The sequence below is a fragment of the Eptatretus burgeri genome, chromosome 12, assembly GCF_056783735.1.
Source record: "Eptatretus burgeri isolate ZD-2024b chromosome 12, Ebu_testis_v1, whole genome shotgun sequence".
NCBI classification, from domain to species: Eukaryota; Metazoa; Chordata; class Myxini; order Myxiniformes; family Myxinidae; genus Eptatretus; species Eptatretus burgeri.
Genome location: NC_140972.1, coordinates 21322578 through 21343253, shown reverse-complemented (window position 1 = coordinate 21343253; position 20676 = coordinate 21322578). Strand labels below are relative to the sequence as shown.

The following is a 20676-nucleotide window of genomic DNA, read 5'->3' as shown; positions in this document are numbered from 1 at the left end:
GCCATTGACTAACACCCAGGCCTAAGGCCCAAGGTATGCCGATCTGTGCTGCTTCATGCAATGGTGGTGCAAGATTTTAGTGGGGTGGAGTCAGGCCAGCTGTCCAGCCAATGGGTGTAAAGCAGTGGGGTGGAATCAGGGCAGCTGAACACTGACCCATGTATAATGTGATATTTTCTAAGTCAAAAAATGGCATAACTGAAAAATTGATGAAACACCCTAAAACTTGTTCTGTAACGTATCATAATAAAGTCATGCACCAAGTTTCAGTTGAATTATGCAAAATGGTATGGAAAAAAAGTCTGAAAAAAAAAAATCACATATGGGACAGATGGATAGACGGAGAGCAAACCTTCAGTCCCCTCCGGTGAAACCAGTAGGGGACTCATAAAAATATGTATAAAAAAATACAGCAGGCTACCTTTTGCTGTCGAATGGTCAGATGTAATGGAGGAATATTTTTGTATGACTTGAAAAGCAAGGTTAGCAAGAACTCTAAAACTCACACTCTCACTATGTCTCTCCGAAAGAACCGTTTGGAAACCCCCATCCACTTTCTCAAAAATCCTCTTGAAGTCCTTTCATTCAAGCTTCTGGGTCTCACTATGTGCCATAATATTTCCTGGGAAAGCCACATTTCCAACCTGGCCTTCAACGCCATTCCCAACTGGGAATCCTCCATCGTGCAAAGTCCTTCCTCGGCCCACCTGAGCTCCTGACCACATATAAAGCTTTCGTCCGCAGCCTGATGGAGTACTGCTCTCCCCCTGGGCTCTCACCTTTCATGGCTTAACGCTGTGGAAACCAAGGCATTTAGGATCATTGCTATATCCCACAGTGAGGCAGAGTCTTTGGGCCTCTCACCGCAAGTAGGTCGGTGGTCTTTCTGTCTTCGACAGTCTCCTCTCCAGTCTCGCCCCCCTTGCTCTGTCTGCGATCTGTCCTTAACCCCCCCCCAACCCCCATATTTCTGCTGTGTGCTCAAGGTCCGCCAGAAACACCCTTCGGGTAAAACTACCAAAATCACAAATCAATGCTCACCTTCACCCTTTCATTGCTCTTTCTTCCCACCTTTGAAATAAACTCCCACACACCCTTCAATCCCATTCTTTCCTCCAGGCCTTCAAAACAGCTGTTTACCACCACCTCTTATCATCCCCAATCCAAATCCTCGATCTTTTATACCCCCGTTAATCCACCACAAATCCACTGCTTTCCTTCCTGAAAATCCCTCTAATGCCCATCTTGTATACCCCATGTTCCCTGCCCATCCCTCTCTCTTCCACAGATCTCCTAATGTCTCTGTTCCCCACTTATTTGTCCTTCCCTCTCCCACCCCTCGTCTCATGCCCCCTTGTTGTGTGTTGTGCGTTAGCTCTCATACGAGCCTCGACAATGTACACAAAAAATAATAACAATAAAAATAAAAATAAAAACTTCCCATGGCTCAGATTCTTCAATGCATTCATAGTTTTGCTATTGGAAAACCATTTAAACATTGACATGAAGTTTGGGTTTAAACCCCTGTGAATTGTGAAGATAATTTAGCTTCTTTTTTATTCTGTGCTCTAAAACTCATTGAAGATTTGGTACATGAATCCTTGTTGACAAGTTGAACAAGGACTTCAGAAGACATCAATGTACTTTGATAAATTACAAGAATATTGGTAAGCAACCGACAAATCAAGATTGTGGACGGAATCCAAGCATGAAAAGCGATGTGCTCAGATGTGTGCTCCAAACATGCCAACCTGAGGGATGTGTACGAGTCCTATGAAGTTCCCAAACAAGAAAAAGGGCATTTCTCACAATGGCTCAAAGAAGAGCACAGGAAATAAAACATTTGGTAACATTCAGTCTGACAAAACTACAGAAAACTGGACAGTGAAGGAACACTGGAAGCTCTATATTACTGTGTTAACATCTTGCACCTAACTCCATGCCTCACAATTGACTTTTCTCAAAGATCAAGAAATTGTACCTCAATGCTATTTGGTCATTAAATTTTAAAAACTTTTATCAACCTATGGGCAAATATAAAATGCAATTCATTGAATAATCAAAAGGAATAAATTAATTATAGATACCTAAATCATGTTCGGGTTAGTTGTCACGTAATAAATGTCACACAGCTAATTGTGGACCAGAGTGGTTTCAGAAAAGAAAAAGGTAAAACAGAATTTAGGGTTTAAATTGCTCTTGTATTGCAGGTAGGTCAGTGGCTTCGTTTTATTTTATTATTTAACCACCTATCCTCTAGTCGAGTTTCTTCTGCTCCATCAGCCTTCTGACCTTCACCAGCAACGACAGGATGCATACGCACTGTTCTTGCAATACTCCCAAAATCCAGGTTGACTGTACACCTCAAAACTCTTGTTCCTCTTCACCCCCACCCCCCCCCAACCCCCAATCTGAATAGCTGCCTTTCTGAATCTGTTCAAAATCCCACTCCTCCCTCCAGGGCTTCAAGGTAGACCACAATTAAAATTAATGAATTGTTGCACCACTGCAAGCAGGTCTCATGTCATCTCCCATCCATATCCGCAATATTTTCTACACTCATTAAGCCTTAGTTTTCTTTTCCTTCTTCTTCCATCTTTCCTGGGAAAGCCACATTTCCAACCTGGCCTTCAACGCCATTCCTGACTGGGAATCCTCGATTCCCCCCCCCCCCCACCCTTACCTTGCTTATGTCAAACTGTTGCCCCACGGTCAGTTTGTTGCCCTTTTCCCTTTTATAACCCTGCTCTTCCATGAGCCTGAATGTTACATATATTATAATTAATTAATGTTTTTGCTGCTTAATGGAAAGAGAAAACTGATAATGATAATATCTAGTTTATCTGTGTTTAAGAAACATTGTCAGTTTTACTTTAATGGAAGCTTGTCTCACAGAAAATGATCACATTTACACTTCTGAATACTGTACTTGATAACCAACAGGTTAAGGTGTACAGAAAGATGCCACTTGCCATTTAAACAAGACAAAATAAACACCAACAACAACAATAAGGCACATCCGCATAAAAGGGGAAATTGGTGAGGCAACTAGCTCGTCACAAGAAAATTAGTGTTGATTAATGGAGTACAAACTCAACCAAAACAACAAATCATTTAGAAAGTCAGAGAATAGTAGATGCCAGAATTTTGCTTCATCAACCAAAAGGCAGCTTAAATGGTTGAGATTAAAAAAAAATTTAAAGGCCTACATAATGAAGCTACAAAGTGAACACCATGTCACCACTGTACCCTGGCTCACCCATAGCTTCACCTGACACAGTCTGCTTTGGTGGAAAGGTCATGCCACCCAGATTTGACGAAGCTCCCTGTGTCATGGTGGCTGCTGCTGCCAGGGTGGAAATTACCTGCAGCTGTTTGGTGGTCAAAGCTGGTCAGACAAATAAATTAAACAAAAAAGAAAGGGAAGGAAAAGCAAAAAATAGGTGTAGCAAAGATGGAAGGTTGGAAAATAGGAAAAAATAAATAAATCTTTTTAAGAGCTGATTTTTTTTTCCTTGAGATGACAATTACACTCAATTACACACCCCCTTAAAACCAGTTCCAAAAAGAAATATTTCACCTTAAGATTGGCTTTCAACTCAATATTGACAAATTAAGAGGTTTGAAAAATAAAAACAAATGAGAACAGATGACATTAATATTATTATGCCTGGGGTCGGTTTGGAAAGAGAACAAGAGATGCACATTTTGGAGGGGAGCTAGAGGAGATTGGGACCATACTCTGTGCAGAGCATTGGTGCTGCCTAAACAGTCTCCTTGGCTATTGGGCACAATCCTGGATGGGTCGCCACTCTGACACAGTATACCAGCATGCTGGCACTTATTTTGCCGACCTCGGAAGGATGACAGGCCAAGTTAACCCCACCTGGTATTAATTCAACAGCTGACCTCAGGATCCAAAGCCTGCCACCCAAACCATTAAGCAAACACCAGGAGGGAAGGGAAGGGTGATTCATTAATTATCAAAGACATAGACAATAAACTACAAAAGATAAAGAGAAGAGAAGATAAAAGGGGAGGTGAACAGGGGCACTCTAATCTTGGATGTGGGGATAATAAATAATAGTAATCAGAAGAAGAAAAAAATGATACACGGAGGCAATTCCATTTATTTTGTCAAAGTAAAATTAAGCTCATGGTGGAGCTGGAATATACAGTAATTGCATATTAAAAGGTAGGATGGGGGGATTGAGAGATAGGGTATGGGGGTGAGGGTGGGTGAAGCAGGGAATGTACTTTTACATGAATGACAAGGACAACAGCAGACAACAGACAAATAAACAGTATGTGATTTGAACCTAGTACCCCTGCCTTATGGGCTCAGTGAATGGATGGGAATGCCAAAGAAGCCAACCCAAATGATGCAAGTTGTTCCACGCAAAAACATGAAGGAGCATAAAAAATCCTTTCAGAGCACATAACATCGGTGTCTCAATGTTTAAGTTTGTGATTTATCGGGGAAAGGACAGGTGAGTGCAATATGGTACCATTTGAACAAAGCTCACCTGATCCTTGCTGATTGTTTGAGTTCGAGAGCGCTTGTTGCAGCAGCTGAAACAAAATCCACAGTGCAGTTTTGTTGATGGTCGAGCCAAAAATGCAATGTTAATTTGGCATTTCAAAAGCAGAAAAATCAAATCAAGACAAAAGAAACAAAACCTTATTGAAACTTGAGAGTTCATAGAAAATGTAACCCAGTACAGTTTTCAAGTATACATTTCAATTTTAACAAAAGAATGATTATAAAGATCATAGAAATTCTGGAAGTTTAGTGCTGTTGAAGCAGTCATATACAGTGCTTTCAGAAAATATTCACCTCCCCCCCCCTCCACCCTGACTTTTGTCATCTTTTGTTGTGTTAAAGCCCGAATTTAAAATTGATTAAACTTCAATTTTTTGGCAGCGATCCACACAAAATACCCCTTAAATGAGTGAATATGTGTTTTAGAAATTTTTACAAATTAAAAATGAAAAGTTTAAATGTCTTACGTCAATAAGTATTCAACCCTTTTGCTATGGACACTCCAAATTGAGCTCAGGTGCATCCAATTTATTTTGCTCATCCTCAAGAACTCTCAACAACCTGATTGGAGTGAACCTGTGGCCAATTAAATTGAATGGACATGATTTAGAAACAAACACACCGATATAAGGTCCCACAGTTGGCAAGTGTTAAAGCAGAAGAAACTGTCCGGAGAACTCCGAGATAAAATTGTAAGGGAGCATAGATCTGAGGAAGGGTGTAAAACAATTTCTGGAGTCGTGAAAGTTCCCATGAGCACAGTGAACTCCAGCATTAGGAAATGGAAAGAATATGGAACTACCCAGACTCTTCTGAGAGCTGGCCGTTCAACCAAACTGAGCAACTGGGCAAGAAGGACCTTGGTCAGGGAGGTGACCAAGAACCCAATGACTAGTCTGACAGAATGACAGAGTTTCTTGACGGAGATTGGAGAACCTGCCGGAAGACAATAGTCTCTGGAGAACTTCACAAATCTAGGCTTTATGGGAGAGTGGCCAGACGGAAGCCACTCCTGAGAAAAAGACAAATGCAGCACATCTAGAGTTTGCAAAAAGGCAAGTGAAAGATGATCAGAGCACGAGGCAAAATATCCTGTGGTCTGAGACGACGAAAATTTAACTCTTTGGCTTGAATGCAAAGCAATACTTTGGGTGGAAACTGAGCACATCTCATCACCAATCAAACACCATCCCTACCCTGAAGCATGGTGGTGGCAGCATCATGTTATGGGGATGCTTTTCAACAGCAGGGACTGGGATGCTTATTGGGAAAGAGGAAACAATGAATGGAGTCAAATACAGGCAATGAATGGAGAACCTGCTTCAGAGTGCAAAAGACCTTCGACTGAAGTGAAGATTTGCATTCCAACAGGACAATGAACCCCAAGCATACAGCCAAAGCAACACTCGAATGGCTTCAGTACAAGAATATGAAAGTTCTCGAGTGGCCCAACCAAAGCCAAGACTTGAATCCAATTGAGAATCTGTGGAAAGACCTGAAGATTGCTGTTCACCGATGCTCCCCATCCAAGTTGGCAAAAGTTGAGCAAATGTGCAAGGAAGAATGAGAGAAAAATCCCCAAATCCAGATGTGCAAAGCTGATACAGAGACATACCCAGAGATACAGAGATGAAGAGACATACAGAGACATAAGAAGACTCAAAGCTGTAATCGCTGTCGAAGGCACTTCTTCAGATTATTGACTCAGGGGGTCGAACATTTGCTGACACAAGACATTTCAGCTTATATTTTTGTTTAATTTGTAAAAATTTCTAAAAACATGTTTTCACTTTGTCATTATGGGGTATTTTGTGTAGATCGGTGACAATTTTTTTTTAATTTAATCCATTTTAAATTCAGCCTGTAACACAACAAAATGTGAAAAAGTCAAGGAGTGTGAATACTTTCTGAAGGCACTGTACATCACCAATATACATCACCATATTTAACATGTCCAACTACTGCTAAACAGAAGGGTATTGGAAGTGACAAGAAGACAATTTGTGTTCTACAGTGTTGAAGCATTTCATTCAATTTAAATAAAGATTGCTAAAGTCAGATAAATTCATTCATTCCAGGTTTTACTGGCATTTTACGCAGTGTCCATGCAACCACCTTATCTCATAGGAACACGCTAATTAGTTATTTGTGCTTGTTGTACATGTATGTCCTTTATGACGTCCTTAAAAACAGCAAGTTTCCTGCTTGGAATGATTTTAAATTTTGTTTGACTGCCAGACAAACAGGCAGAGTAAAAAAATTAGAAAAAAATAATAATAATAATAAATAAAAAGAAAAGAGAAAAGCAACATCATTAAGATGTGGCTGGCAACCAGAGTGCTCTTGGAAGTGACATGAACTTCCAACAATCTCAGTGGCTGTGTTTGTGTGAAAGTCAAGTCTGGTGTTGTCTCATCAATCTGACTACATGTATGCATGATTTATGGATGCTCCTCCATGAGCCTTCAAGCGTGCAAAAAAATCAAAAAAAAAATCCGCAAAATGCCAACTGGAACAAATAAAACAAAGTTTGATATTGTTGTGGCAATGCTTCAAATGAGACAAAACACTTGAGAACAAAATATATTTGTATAAACTTCAAATTAAACAATAAAACATTTTCACTCAGACATTTTTGGGCAGTTAGTGATCACTGCATGACAATAATAAAAGTATATTGACACACATGCTCAATAAAAAAATAATTACGAGGGTGTGTTAAAAAGTAATGCCTCCTGTAAAAAGTAATGCCTTCTCAAAAATAGGTGAAGATATTCGAATGAAAGAGAGTGCAGTCTGCACATGAGTTCTTCCCACCACTAGGTGCAAAGTTTCATGATTCTGACACTAGACGTCTCAGTGCTACATTAATCAAGATGGCAGATGGCAGATGGCAGCATGACGTCGTCAGTGCTATGTTGGTATGAAGCGAATGCTGGAGATGAAAATTGGGATGAGATGACTGGAGATGAGAGTTGGTGCAACATTACGATTCTGAACGTAAGAGACTGTCAATGGAGCATAGCCACAAATGATCACCAGCCCTGACTTTGCTCCGTCAGATTTTCATCTCTTCTTCAAACTAAAGGAAAAGCTTCATGGAAAACACTTCATTTAACGATGAGGTCAAGGCAGCTGTGAAGCACTGGTTAAGTCAGCAGGATTCACAGCTCTATCAGGATGGCATCATAAAACAATGCTAACATTGGTAGAAATGCTTGGACTGCAGTGATGATCATGTTGATAAATATATATGCACCATGGTAGAATTAAGATGTCTTTCTTTCATTTAAATATCTTTGTTTTGGAGAAAAATAATACAAGCCATTAATTTTCAACACACCCTCAAACATGTAAAATTGTAAAGAATAAATATTCCACTGATATAAAACAGAGTATTTATCTGTCCCCCTTCATAAGAATGATTTGAGAAGGGTTTTAAAGGCCAATATTTTAACATGATTATTTATTCACAACGGTATTTTTTTCAGGATTTAAAAAAATAAAATTTTTAAACCTCAAAATATATTTTCTATACTGGAGTAATTACATCTCTTCTATTGCAAATGTAGACGGTTCCTTGCAAACTGAGCCATAAGGGTGGTGTACCTACCAGAAGCCATAACCGAGGCTTAAAAAATAACAATAAATACAACGCACAGGGAGATGAAATTCGCTGCACATGTGTAACGCACGTAGAGTACAACGAGTATTCATTTACGTCCGTAGGAAGTCTAATAAATAAAGAAGATACAAGCACACCTGACACTCTGTCGAGGAGTCAGACTTTGGCACGCTCACGAGGCTGTAGCGTGGAAATGAAACGTCCCAGAAGATAAAGAAAACATGGTCACATTTGTAGACATAGTGTAATAAAATAATATTGGTACAGTTACACTTTTTTCAAATAACTCACAAAATGGCTTGGTAACATCCTGATTTCATGATGCCGTGCACACATTCAAGGCACCCAGTGCCAGAGACAGCACAGCAACCCCCCCCCCCCCCCCAAAAAAAAAAATCACTGAACCTGCTCCATGTTTGACTGTAGGGAAGGTGTTCTTTTCTTTGAAGGCTTCATTTTGTTTTCTGTAAACATAGAGATGATGTGCTTTACCCAAAAGCTCTAATTTGGTCTCATCTTTCCACAGGACATTCTCCCAGAAGAAGTTTGGCTTGTTCAGGTGTGTTTTGGCAAACTCCAGTCAGACTTTTAGTCTCTCTCTATCTCTTTCTGTCTCTCACACAGCAGTGTGGTCCTCCTGGTTCTCCTACCACACAACCCCCTTTTATTGAGTCGGTGACAGATGGTGCGAGTTGAAACTGTCGTGCCTTGTATCTGAAGGTCAGCTTGAATCTGTTTGGCAGTTGATAGAGGTGCTTTGTCCACCATTCGAACAATCCTTCGCTGCAATCTTCGATCAAGTTTCCTCTTGCTGCCACGTCCAGGGAGGTTGGCTGCAGTGCCATGGGCCTTAAACTTCCTGATAACATTGCATACAGTCGACACAGGAACATCAAAGTCTCTGGAGATGGACTTGTGACCTTGAAATTGTCCATGCTTGGCTACAATCTTGTGTCTGACCTCTTCAGACAATTCTCGAGTTTTTTCTTTCTTTTCTCCAAGCTCATTGCAGTACACACAGTGACACAAAACAGCAGAACGACTCCTTTTTGTTTATTCAAACTGGTTAAATGAGTGATTTTTATATTGCAGGCACCTACAACTCACCACAGGTGAGTTCAATTCCAAAGTAAAGGAGAATCACCTGCTTGAAATCAAATTATTTCTTACAACTTCTAAAAGGTGCAATAATATTGCCAGGGCCATTTTATGATTTCTGTGTGGAATAAGCCAAGATTTAGTAATTTTTTTCAGCTTTTTTTGTTTTGTTCCCCTGCAAACTTCCACTTTTCAGCTTCCACTGGAGTTGGGAGAAGGCACCCTTCAAATCTGGGAGAATTGGAGCAGTTTGCACAAGAAGAGTGGGCCAAACTGCCAGTAGAGAGGTGTAGGAAGCTCAATCATGGCCATAGGAAGTGCTTGACTGCAGTTATTTTGTCCAAAGTCTGGGCCACCAAATATTAAATCAAGGATCTCAATAATATTTTCCATGCCATTTCTTTTTATTTTCTGATTTAAAAGGATACATCAAGTTCTGAATCAAAAACAAAGATTCTGTAACATTAAGTGAAATGAAGAATTGTGGAGACAAAATAGTTTCATCAATTTCAACTTATTTTTGGAGAAAATTGTAAGTTCTTTGAAAAAAGTGCAAGGGTGCCAATATTTTTTGCCACGACAGTATCTTCCACAGTTTCCTTGAATATTTTGAATGAAATAATTGCAACCCATCATTTTCGACGGGCTTTTATACGAGTCCTTACCACAATTCAAGGACCGGTGTGCGTTTGTCACACTACTTCTCTGACAGTAATGGGCCATTTACATCCAGACTTGCTACAGGCGATCAGCATGACCCCAATTAGTATAAAGGGGTGTTTTTATCTTTGCTGTTGGTCTTGGAGGGGTGGGGAGGGGGGGCACAAATTCTCTATATAAATGTGTATCGTGTCGTGCACTCTCAGTGGGAAAGGGTAATACAAGTCTCCACCCTTTACAGTACAGCATTCCATTACAAGTCCCCACCGTTTACAGTACAGCATTCCTGTTTCCACATTTCCAGTGCTTTTTTTCTTTATATTACAAGCAGTGGGTATGTTTTTGCTTCTTGCAAGTAAACCAGGTTATTTATTTTATTTTACTGAGGTCGTGATTGAGGCAGCCATCAGTTGCCTATACACCACCCAAATAAAGGTAGAACGTGTTGCATGGTTGGAACAAGATTGCCCGTTGGGCAGGTACTCTGCTCGTAGCAATAATGGGGCTGGAAGGATAGCTTGCACACTTCCACAAGTTTGAACACTTGCCTCTGAATTACCTAACCTGTGTTTCAATCTCAACCCAGCTATAAACTGTCATCCTAGTGTTTCACATGCAGGGCGAGGGATTAATGTGCACACCATCCATTAGATGCACGTTAAGCTGGATGATAAGTCTGCCAGCACTGGTCATTAAATATCCCACTGTGTGTCTCATCAAGAGTAGTCGAGTTACCACCTGCATCCTGAACCAATTACAAATTCCTCCCATTTCAGTCATATGCTGGGTCTTTGCAGTCGGTTCATGAAAGACTTAAGCCAAAAACATTGCCAGCTGAACCCATAAAAGGGTGGGATTGATCTGGAGCATTAAAGTACTAAGATTAGACACAACAGTCACGAGAATCACAGGCATTCACAAGTAAATGCAATACTCCACAAACACACCAAATCCACTGACAATGGTAAAATCAGAAGACACGGGACCAGTTTACTTGTCTTATTTTGAAAGGGTTGTGGCAAGGAAATTTGTGCTATGTATCATCGGAATTGGTGAAAAATAATACATAGAACAAAGAGAGGGAAGGCATACAAAAAACCTGACTTTTGCAACCAATTTTGGCCAATGATCCCTGCAAAATAGAAGGCGACACGAATAATGTCGACCTGCTTTAATCTGCAGAGGACGTGGTCTGGATTGGTTTTTTTTTTTTTTTAAACCAATTCTTGCCTGACTTTTTTTTGTATACCTTGTCGAGGCTCGTATGAGAGCGAACACAACACACAGCAAGGGGGCATGAGACAAGAGGGGTGGGAGTGGGAAGGACAAAACAGTGGGGAACAGAGGCATTAGGAGTTCTGTGGAAGGGAGAGGGACGGGGCGGGGAACATGGGGACATTACAAGATGGACATTACAGGGACTTTCAGGAAGGAAAGCAGGAAATTGAAGGAGGTGGGCTTGGGTGGATTATCGGGGGTAAAAAAAGATCGAGGATTTGGATGGGGGATGACAAGAGGTGGTGGTGAACAGCTGTTTTGAAGGCCTGGAGGGAAGAATGGGATTGAATAGAGTGACAGAGTTTATCCCAAAGGCGGGAAAAAAAGAGGAATGAAAGAATGAAGGTGAGCAGTGATTCATGATTTTGGTAGTTTTACCAGAAGGGGATTTTTGGTGGACATTGAGTGCCCTGCGGAAATGTGGTGGGACAAATCGCAGAGAGAGAGAGGGGGGACGAGGCTGGAGAGGAGACGGTAGAAGACAGAAAGACCACCGACCAGCCTGCGGTGAGAGAGTGGGAGGACCAAAGACTCAGCCTCATCGCGAGAGATGCCAATGATCCGAAATGCCTTGGTTTCACAGTGTGAAGCCGAGAAAGGTGAGAGGCAGGAGCACCAGCCCAGAGGGGAGAGCAGTACTCCATCAGGTTGCGGATAAAAGCTTTGGAAGTGATCAGGAGCTCAGGTGGGCCGAGGAAATACTTTGCACAACGAAGGATTCCCAGTCGGCGACTGGCTTTGGAGGCGAGGTTTGAAATGTGACTTTCCCAGGAAAGGTCATAGCAGATCGTGAGACCCAGAAGCTTGAAAGAAAGGACTTCTTCCAGAGGATTGTTGAGAAAGTGGGTGGGGGGGGGGGTTATAAACGGTCCTTTCGGAGAGACATAGTGAGTGCGAGTTTGTGATTTTTGTGATTTTACCCAGATCTGCAGTGAGCGAAGAAGCTGCTGCTTGCCGGTCTGAGGGATGACAGATGGTACGGCAGAGGGTGGAGTCATCAGCAAAGAGATAAAGGATTTTCCAGAGAGTCCTTGAGATCAAAGATGAAAACCGGAAAAAGAACAGGGCCCAAAACGCTACCTTGAGGAACTCCAGCCTGGACAGGAAGAGGGGATGAAAGAACTCCATATAGGGCCACACGTTGACTGCAACAGGAGAGGAAGTCTGCGAACCATGAGTGGAGATGGCCTTGGATTCCAGAGGAAGAGAGTTTGGTGAGCAGGGCAGGGTGCCAAACCGTGTCAAAAGCACGTGATATGTCTAGGGATATGGCTCTGATTTCATGTCCGGCATTGAGGACCTCCATCCATTGTTGGGAGAGCAGAAGCAGCATATCCAGGGTAGAGTGACCTGGTCTGAAACCAAATTGATGATTGGAAATCAAGCCATTGGAGAAGAGGAAGGATTTAATGTCTGAAGCGATGATGGATTCCATAACCTTGCTGATGATTGGCAAAAGGCTGATTGGTCTGTAGTTGCAGGGATCTGTTTTTGCACCTTTTATGCAGGGCAGTAATGTTTGCTGATTTCCAAGCAGATGGCAGATGACCTTGAGCAAATGAGAGGGTGAATAGAACAGAGAGAGGGTGAGCAAGAGCAGAAGAGCAGTTTTTTAGGACACGTGGGCTGATGCCCTCTGGACCGGTTGCAGAATCTGAGTTGAGGTTTGACAGCAAGCTCTCCACCTTGTCAGGAGAAAAGGACACAGAGTCCAGGGACAGTTGGGTGCGACTGGGTAAGGTGGGTAGAGAAAGCGATGGGTTTTGGACACAAGATTTAGCTGCAAATACCGAGTTTAGGCATTCAGCCTTTTCACGTGCGGTATCAGCAGTGCGGCCATTTGAGGTAAGGGAGGGGATGGAGGTGGAACAAACACCAGAAACAGATTTGATTAGATGCCACCAGGATTTTGAGGAGGGAGAGAGGTTTGAAAGTTCGGACTTGAGCTTGGAAAGATGTTGTTTTCTGGCTCTCCTGAGGGTAGATACACACTTGTTCCGAGCTTTGTGGAAGAAACTGAGATTACCTCAGTTGGGTTTGCTTTCCATGAGGCAAAGGCAAGTTGTTTCAGAACAACTGCCTTGCCACAAGCTTCAGTGAACCAAGGGTGGGAGGAAGGGAAGGATAACTGAAGACGAGAGGGGATAAATCTGCGCATGAGGGAGAGCAAGTTTCTTTGAAAGAATTCCTAAGATGAGTTGATGTAGGAGAAAGTAGCGATAGGAGACCAGTCTATAAGTTTGATAGCTGCTTGGAGACCCTGCCAGTCGGCTTGAGTGAAACGCCAGACTCGACGGCGGTGAGGTGGTTCTCTGATAATAGCCAGAGAGATGTCCACTTTGACAAGGATGTGGTCAGAAGAACTGATTGAAGCAGAGGAAGAGCAGCAGATATTGTCAGGGAAATTTGTCAAAATCAGATCCAGAAGAGATTGAGTACCATTGGTTGAGATCCGGGTCAGGAAGAAGACCGATTGAGTCAGTCCCAATGAGGTGCAGAAAGCTTTTGCTGAAGTGCCATGACAGGTGAGAGAGGTACCCACACCAACTCTAACAGGCTTTGATTGTAGGGGGTGGGGGAGGGGAGGGTAGGACAAGGGACGAGGGGGGGGAAGTAAGGAGGGTTGTTGAAGGAGTGTGGGGGATTGCAGAATAGCTCGGGGAGGGGGCCGGATGAGGAGGAGAAAAGACTCTGTGGTGCTGGGGGAGAGGGTGGACAAGAGAAGGGGCAGAAGGTGGTTGAGGATTTGAGGAGGTGGAGTGAAGAGAGGTGACAAGGCAGTGGAAAGAGGGAGCTTTGTGGATGAGAGGGGGGCAACTTTGAGAAGGGTGAGTGAGGGGGGATGAATGGTGGGAGAATGGTGGAAGAATGGTGAGTGGGCAGAGTTGAGGGAGAAAGGTGAGAGGGGAGTTTTTGAGAGAGGTGAGAGGGGGGCTTGGAGGAAGAAGAGTGTGATGGTTGCTTTGAGAGGGAGGGGTGAGAGGGGTGAGTTGGCACTGAAATTGGAAAAAAAGAATGGTTGATGGAAAGCAAACATTCATAGCAAACTGGGGTTTTTTAAGTTTTAGGTCAGAGATGCGATTAAACACATATCTTGATGAATGCAATAAAAGGCAAATTCAGATAATGGAGGGAAGAAACGCTGTAACAGTTGGATTTTTTTCGGCAAGGTATAAAGGAAAGGTCAAATTGGGAGCAGTCTGTTGAAATAGAAGAAGAGTAGTGCATTATGATACAGTAAAAAGAGTACCACACGTGTGAAAGAGGAAGATGAAGCATTATAAGAGATCATTTTTATGAGTATTATTATTATTATTGTTTGAGAGAGTTTTCATCAGATTAGGTCATGGAAGTGTTGTAGAAAAAATCGTGAGGTGAATGGTGAAATAGGATCCGTAAACGCAGGGGGTGCAAAAGATCATGTGGTTACGGGAGAAGCAATTGGCTATGGGAGGTGTATATTCAAAAGTGAAATTATTTATTTTATAATAAGGATTGCGTAACATTTGGAAAAGGGATGGTTGAAGTAAAATCGTGGAAGTATGTGGTGAATTTGGAACGGTAAACGCAGTGTGAAGCTGCTGGGTCGATGAAAAGTACCAGGAAGAGTGGAGAGGGACACGTGGTTATAGGAGGTGTGGAGATCGAAAGGATACAAGGAAGATTATTATTTTTTGATGTATTTTTGAAGAACAGGTAAGATTCGGGAATGTAAGGTTATAGGAAGAAATCGTGAAGGTAATGGCGAGAGAGCGTCAGCTCAGTCGAATAAAGATGGTGTGCCGGCAGGAGGAAGAAGAAGAGGAAGAAAGATCGAGACTCGTGAGTGTGCAAGGCGAAAGTTTTTTTTTTTTTTGGATACAAGACAAGAAATAGAGTGTTTAGTTGGGAGGGATGGGGGACGTTGGGAAAGTGGGGAAGATAAAATTGAAGGTAATGGGGAGAAAATACAAATAAACATGATCGTACACCGAGGGGAGGGATGGGTAGGCCTCAAGCACCCGGTAAGACAAGTTCGACAAAAACTCACAAAATAGCACGATTTTTTTCACAAAATAGTTAAAATTCAGAGAAAGGGCAGGCCAAAAATCCCAAAAGCCCAATGCAAAAATTCCAAAACAGACTACAATCCAAAATTGGTCAATGCACACATACAGCAGCGATTTGAAAGCATCTTTTGGCCAACTTTCATCTCTACTGACTCGTACAAGGGAACAGCAACACAAAATGTGATTTCAAAGCTTCATATGTGACTCCTTAAAATGTGAATGCAAGCCATGCCTCCTTAAAATCTGAAGTGGATAAAAATTGAAATAAATAAAAATAAAAATGATAAACCTGGGTGCATTGGACCAATGCATCTCTGTGCCAAATTTGAAGCAAATTGGCTCAGAATTGAAAGAATGATGTATGATTGTAATTGGGAAGGAAGGAAGAAAGAATAAATAAATACGAAGAACAAGACATCACCCATCCTCTTGTGAAGAGACAATAATTAATGTGATTAAATAAAAAAATTTTAACCTCTGAATGGCTGGTGCACCACTTCTCAGTTTGTGGCACAGAGGTGAAAACTCTGCAAACCCAATCTAACCATCTTCAGCAGTGAAAAGGCAATGCAAGAGATAGATTGATGGGTGTGGCAAGGCGTGAAAACGTGTGCACGCATACTGACCGATAGGTATTGCTGCCCAAGTGATTGCAGGCTTGAAAGCCCACTTGGATCAGCGAAGTTCGAACCGAAGCCTAAGCTGGCAAGACAACTCGCCGCTGCCGAACCAGGGTTCGATTGTTGCAGCCCTGCCAGACTGTTCTGGAAGCGCTTCTGCTGGAAGCGCTTCAGCTCTCTCTCTTTGGCTGTGTCCGCAAACTTTACAACCAAGGGTCCAGAACAATTCTGCAGAGCAAGATGGCACAATATGCATTTGGGCAATAGGAATCGATCCGAAAGCTTCTCTACCACACGTTGCAGCAAAGCCTCACCTCCATCGTTTTTGATCTGTGCATCACTTTGATAGCTTTGTGCGCAGAAGTCTTGTTGCTGAATGTCAGAAATGCACATGCTGCAAGTACACAATAAACTCAGTAATTAGCATGGAGGGAAAAGGAAGGGGGATAGCAATCACACCATGATACCACACTCAGAGCAAACAAATAATAAAAATAATTTTAAAAATTTAAAAATATTTATATATTTTTTAAAAACCAACAACAAAAACTTCAATATGAAAGCAATTATTACTGCACTGGTCCCAACTTCATAAACGTGTCATGTTCTGTACCTTTGCTCTCGCCATCAGGTCCTCTTAGTATTTTGCAGTCCTCAATAACACCAAAGGACACAAACAAGGCTCGAACGTCGTCGTCATTCATGTCCTTTGACAACATCCCGACAAACAGCTTTCGCTCCTCCACTGTGGAAATTTGAAAGAAAAATCCCCACATTATGAATGTCCATTTTGCCATCGAGAGCATGGCCCTTGGAAAAAGCATTTCTTCGTACAATTACAAAATATATATATATATATATATATATATATATATATATATATATATATATATATATATATATATATATATATATATACATACATACCCATGGAGGACTGATACAGTGGACGCCGCTTTATAAATCCACGGTTATAAAATCCAGCCGCTTATTGTGACCAAAATGAGTTGGAACGGAATTTTACATAGAGAAATCCGCCGGATAATAATAAATCCACCCGCCGTTTAATAAATCCACCTGCTTGGCACGTGCGCGGTCTCAACCTAAGCTTGATGTAGTATGCGCTGCTGTGGGGGTGTGTGTTTAACGATAGGAGAACTGGAAAATCCTAACGCGCAGTGTCACAGTGGAAATCCCATTGACTACAGCCTTGTGCAATGATTTCCAGCTCACTCTACGCTTTCACTTTTCGGTCGTCACAGTGGGTGAAGTGTGTATGCGGTTATGGCTTACGCCGGTTGGTTGAATTCTATCTCTCAGCATTTTTGTACTTCAAGAGTCACGAGTTGGGTTGCGATTTTGAGTCAAGATGGCGACCACGAGCAAAAAGAGGAAGGATCTATCCATGGAGGAGAAAGTGGCCTTATTTGACCGTTTCAATGCAATGGCAAAACAAGTCAGCGCGAGACTGCAATCGTGTTGGAAATTTCTCGTTGCCAGCTCCAGAATCTTATCAAGAATGAAGGCACCATCAGATCAGAGGTTCAAGAGCTAGGCGGTGTGAAGCGGAAGCGGGTGGGGAAAGACGAGGAAGTGGAGAAAGCCCTGCTTGAATGGTGGGAATTTTCGAATTGGAGGAATATGTCAGTGAATGGCCCGATCTTATGTCAGAAAGTGGAAGTCCTTGCGCAAAAAGCTGGTCATCACGACTTTAGGGCCACTGACGGTTAGTTTCCTCGGTGGAAGAAACGGAATGGAATTGTCTTCACTGTTTAGAAGGGAGAAGCGGCTGAGGCGGATGTGGCTGCAGCGAATGAGTTCCGTCGAAATCAGCTGGGAGAGATTCTTCAGTCATTTGACAAGTGGGACATCCTCAACGCCGATGAGACAGGAATCTGCTTCCGCGCTCTACCAGACTCGATGTACATTGCCAAGAAGGACAAGAAAGGCAAAAAAAGGATTCAAAACGGCAAAAGACCGAGTGACATTGATGGTCTGCTGCAACATGGACGGTGGAAAGGAAGATCTTCTTCTGATTGGCAAACCAAAGAAGCCGCGTTGCTTCAAAAATCTTCAACAACTGCCCCTGACCTACGACTTCTCTTCCAATGCGTGGATGACAAGTAGAATATGGGAGCGCTGACTTCGCGTATTGGATCTCGAGTTCCATCGTCAAAAACGAAAGGTACTTATGCTTGTTGACAATTGTTCGGCACACTGAAGTCGATGGACTGAAGAGCATCACCATCTTGTTTCTCCCGCCGAACACAACATCGGTGCTCCAACCATGCGACATGGGAATAATTAGGACGCTGACTGCCTACTTTCGACACTAGCTTCGCCAGAAAATCATTGATATTGATACTATCGATGATAGCCAGGAAGAGAACTTGTAGCCAACGAAGTCGTCAAAAAGGCAACGCTGTTGGACACGACGAATATGCTCGATGTTGTGTGGGAAAAGGTTACGGCAGAAATGATTCAGAACTGTTGGCGAAAGGGAGGATTTGTTGGAGAACCAGACCCAATGCCAGAAATGGAGCCACTGCTCTCGCCACCACCCGGGCTCACAGCCGAAGTGTTTGATCAATGGATCACCATCGGCGACGACATTGAGACAACAGGTGAAATTACGGAAGAGGAAATGACCGACCAGCTCGTCGGTCAGATTCTCGAAGCCACCGAGCCCATAGCTGAAGAAGTGGAAGAAAGCGACGACGAACCCGAGCCGATGCAAACAGCGGCAGAGATGCGGACTGCACCTCTCAGGTTTTGCCAATCCCGATTTCCGCCACGTGACGGATTCAATAAAGGAACATTTGCGCAAAACCTTCCCTCCCAAGCAAGCGACCTTGGAGATTCTTTTGAACAATCCCCTTGTCACCGTTTGATAAATCAATGCTTTTGTAGCATAAAGCATTGTTTCACGACATTCGCTTTTTGTCTTATCTATCCAGTAGGTGGCTGAAAATAGGTTTTCGGCTTAAGGCCCGGTCACACCTTGACGTTTTAGCCAGCGATGGCAACGTATTAAAATTTGTGTAAAACGCTGGCTTACGTTGAACTTTTGATGTTTTTTTTTAAAGATTCGGACGTATTCATAGCGACTTGGTCTTATGTATAACGCATTGGTAACGGACACAGAACGTTTCATTGTGTTATAGATAACTTATACCAACGAATGCTGAACCTGTTGTCGGCCTACACAACCGATGCCCAACGATAGTCTAACTTAGACATAGCGCGTTGCACGCATCGCCGACGATGTCGTGACGTAGCCTATTAAAAGGCTGACGCACAACGATTCGAATCACAACTGCCGTAGAAATGGAAGTGTCAACATCGCGGTCACACCTTGGCGATCTTGCCAGCGTATGCCGACCTAAGAAAAATGTCTCTAAAACGTTGGGGCACGTCAAATACGGTATGAGTAAGTTTGGTATACATGAGTAGAATGCTAAAGTACGCTATCATACATCGTAGTAAGTAGAGTACGTCAAGAAATTTTAAACATGTTCAAAATTTCACGACGTACTCGGCGTATGACACACGTTCCACATGCGATGGGGATAAGTTTTACACACGATATGTGGACGCTTACACACGTCCACAAAGGCTACTTATAAGCTACTCATAAGTCGAAACACGTCGCGGTAATGTCTTTTTTACGCGAAACTTATTTCTAACTTATGTTTGACGTGCTTTGAACCAATTCTTTACGTAGTCCCAACACACATCGACGTATGTAGACGTATTCCAATGCCGTCTTCCGGTCGACAAAAAAAATAAATGAACATGTTTCTAGCTTACAACTGCCATATAAAGACGTGTTCCCAGCGGTTTTGGGAACTGGTATATAAAAATGCTGCTCATAAAAGGGGAACCCAACAGTGTTTTCGAGTCCTTTTTGAGTCGATGTCCATGTCAGCAGTAACAGTATCAGTATCAGTATTAGTATTAGTTTGTTCATGTTGGCAGTAGTAGGTGAGTGTGAGGGGGAGGGTGTGGGTTATGATGGATCGTCCTTGTGTCCGCGTGTAGGAGACATCTTTTCACCATTGTTCGAAGTTCTTCGCGGCTAATTTTTTATGGGGCTTTTTCAACAATGAGCTATAGCTTGTTTTTACGATTTAGGTCTATTCATAGCGGGTTGGACAAATGCACAATGAACTAATAATGTGCATAGAGCGCTTTGATTACTTATAGATACGATATACCAACGAATAATTATCGTGAAGCCGGCGTTCACAAACTATGCCCAACGATAGCCTAACTTATCCATATCGTGCGGCAGTTTATCTTTGCTGGTGACGTAGGGTTTGCTATTCATAGGCTGCCACTCAACGATTTAAATGGCTGCATCTCCACTATTGAAAGTAGACGCTTGCACTCAATAATTGGATTTTTTTTACACTCAACCACTTTTAAACGGTACCACTCAGCTATTTTCATTGTTTACAATGAACGATTTAAATTACTGTCACTCGCCTTTGTTTTTTAACGCTGGGGTTTGGAAATTTGAAGCGTTTCTTCTGAACGTGTTAAAACGCTCAAACTCGACTATTTTAAATAGATGCTGCCGATGGACAATTGGAATCATAGCCAAGCTAGACATTGAAGTGTGAACATCCTCGTCATGCCGAAGAAAAGTTTGAAGAATGCTGCAAATAAGTGTCCTGGCCGTGGCCGTGGATGCTAACGCAAGGACGATCCATTATACCGACGTCTTTCAGCCTATGAGTAACTTAAAAGTAACGTCTGTCGATGTGTGGCAACGATCGCATAACGTGCCAACAACACGTT

The 20676-nt window shown here is 42.5% G+C and overlaps 1 protein-coding gene across 7 annotated transcripts in view; it reads right to left on the bottom strand.

Annotated features, from left to right (window-relative positions):
- LOC147015231 (CUGBP Elav-like family member 2) overlaps positions 1-20676 on the bottom strand; it is a 64057-nt gene that overhangs the window by 28263 nt on the left and 15118 nt on the right. For 5 of the 7 annotated variants that reach the window (XM_085849790.1, XM_085849788.1, XM_085849794.1 and 2 more), the window contains exons 6-10: positions 16487-16618; positions 16188-16267; positions 15880-16101; positions 4527-4572; positions 3260-3388 (exon numbers count right to left, since the gene is read on the bottom strand). In XM_085849790.1, coding sequence (XP_085705916.1) covers positions 3260-3388; positions 4527-4572; positions 15880-16101; positions 16188-16267; positions 16487-16618 — 609 coding nt within the window. The remainder of the gene's footprint in view (positions 1-3259; positions 3389-4526; positions 4573-15879; positions 16102-16187; positions 16268-16486; positions 16619-20676) is intronic. The other 2 variants (XM_085849791.1, XM_085849793.1) reach the window with 2 other exon arrangements.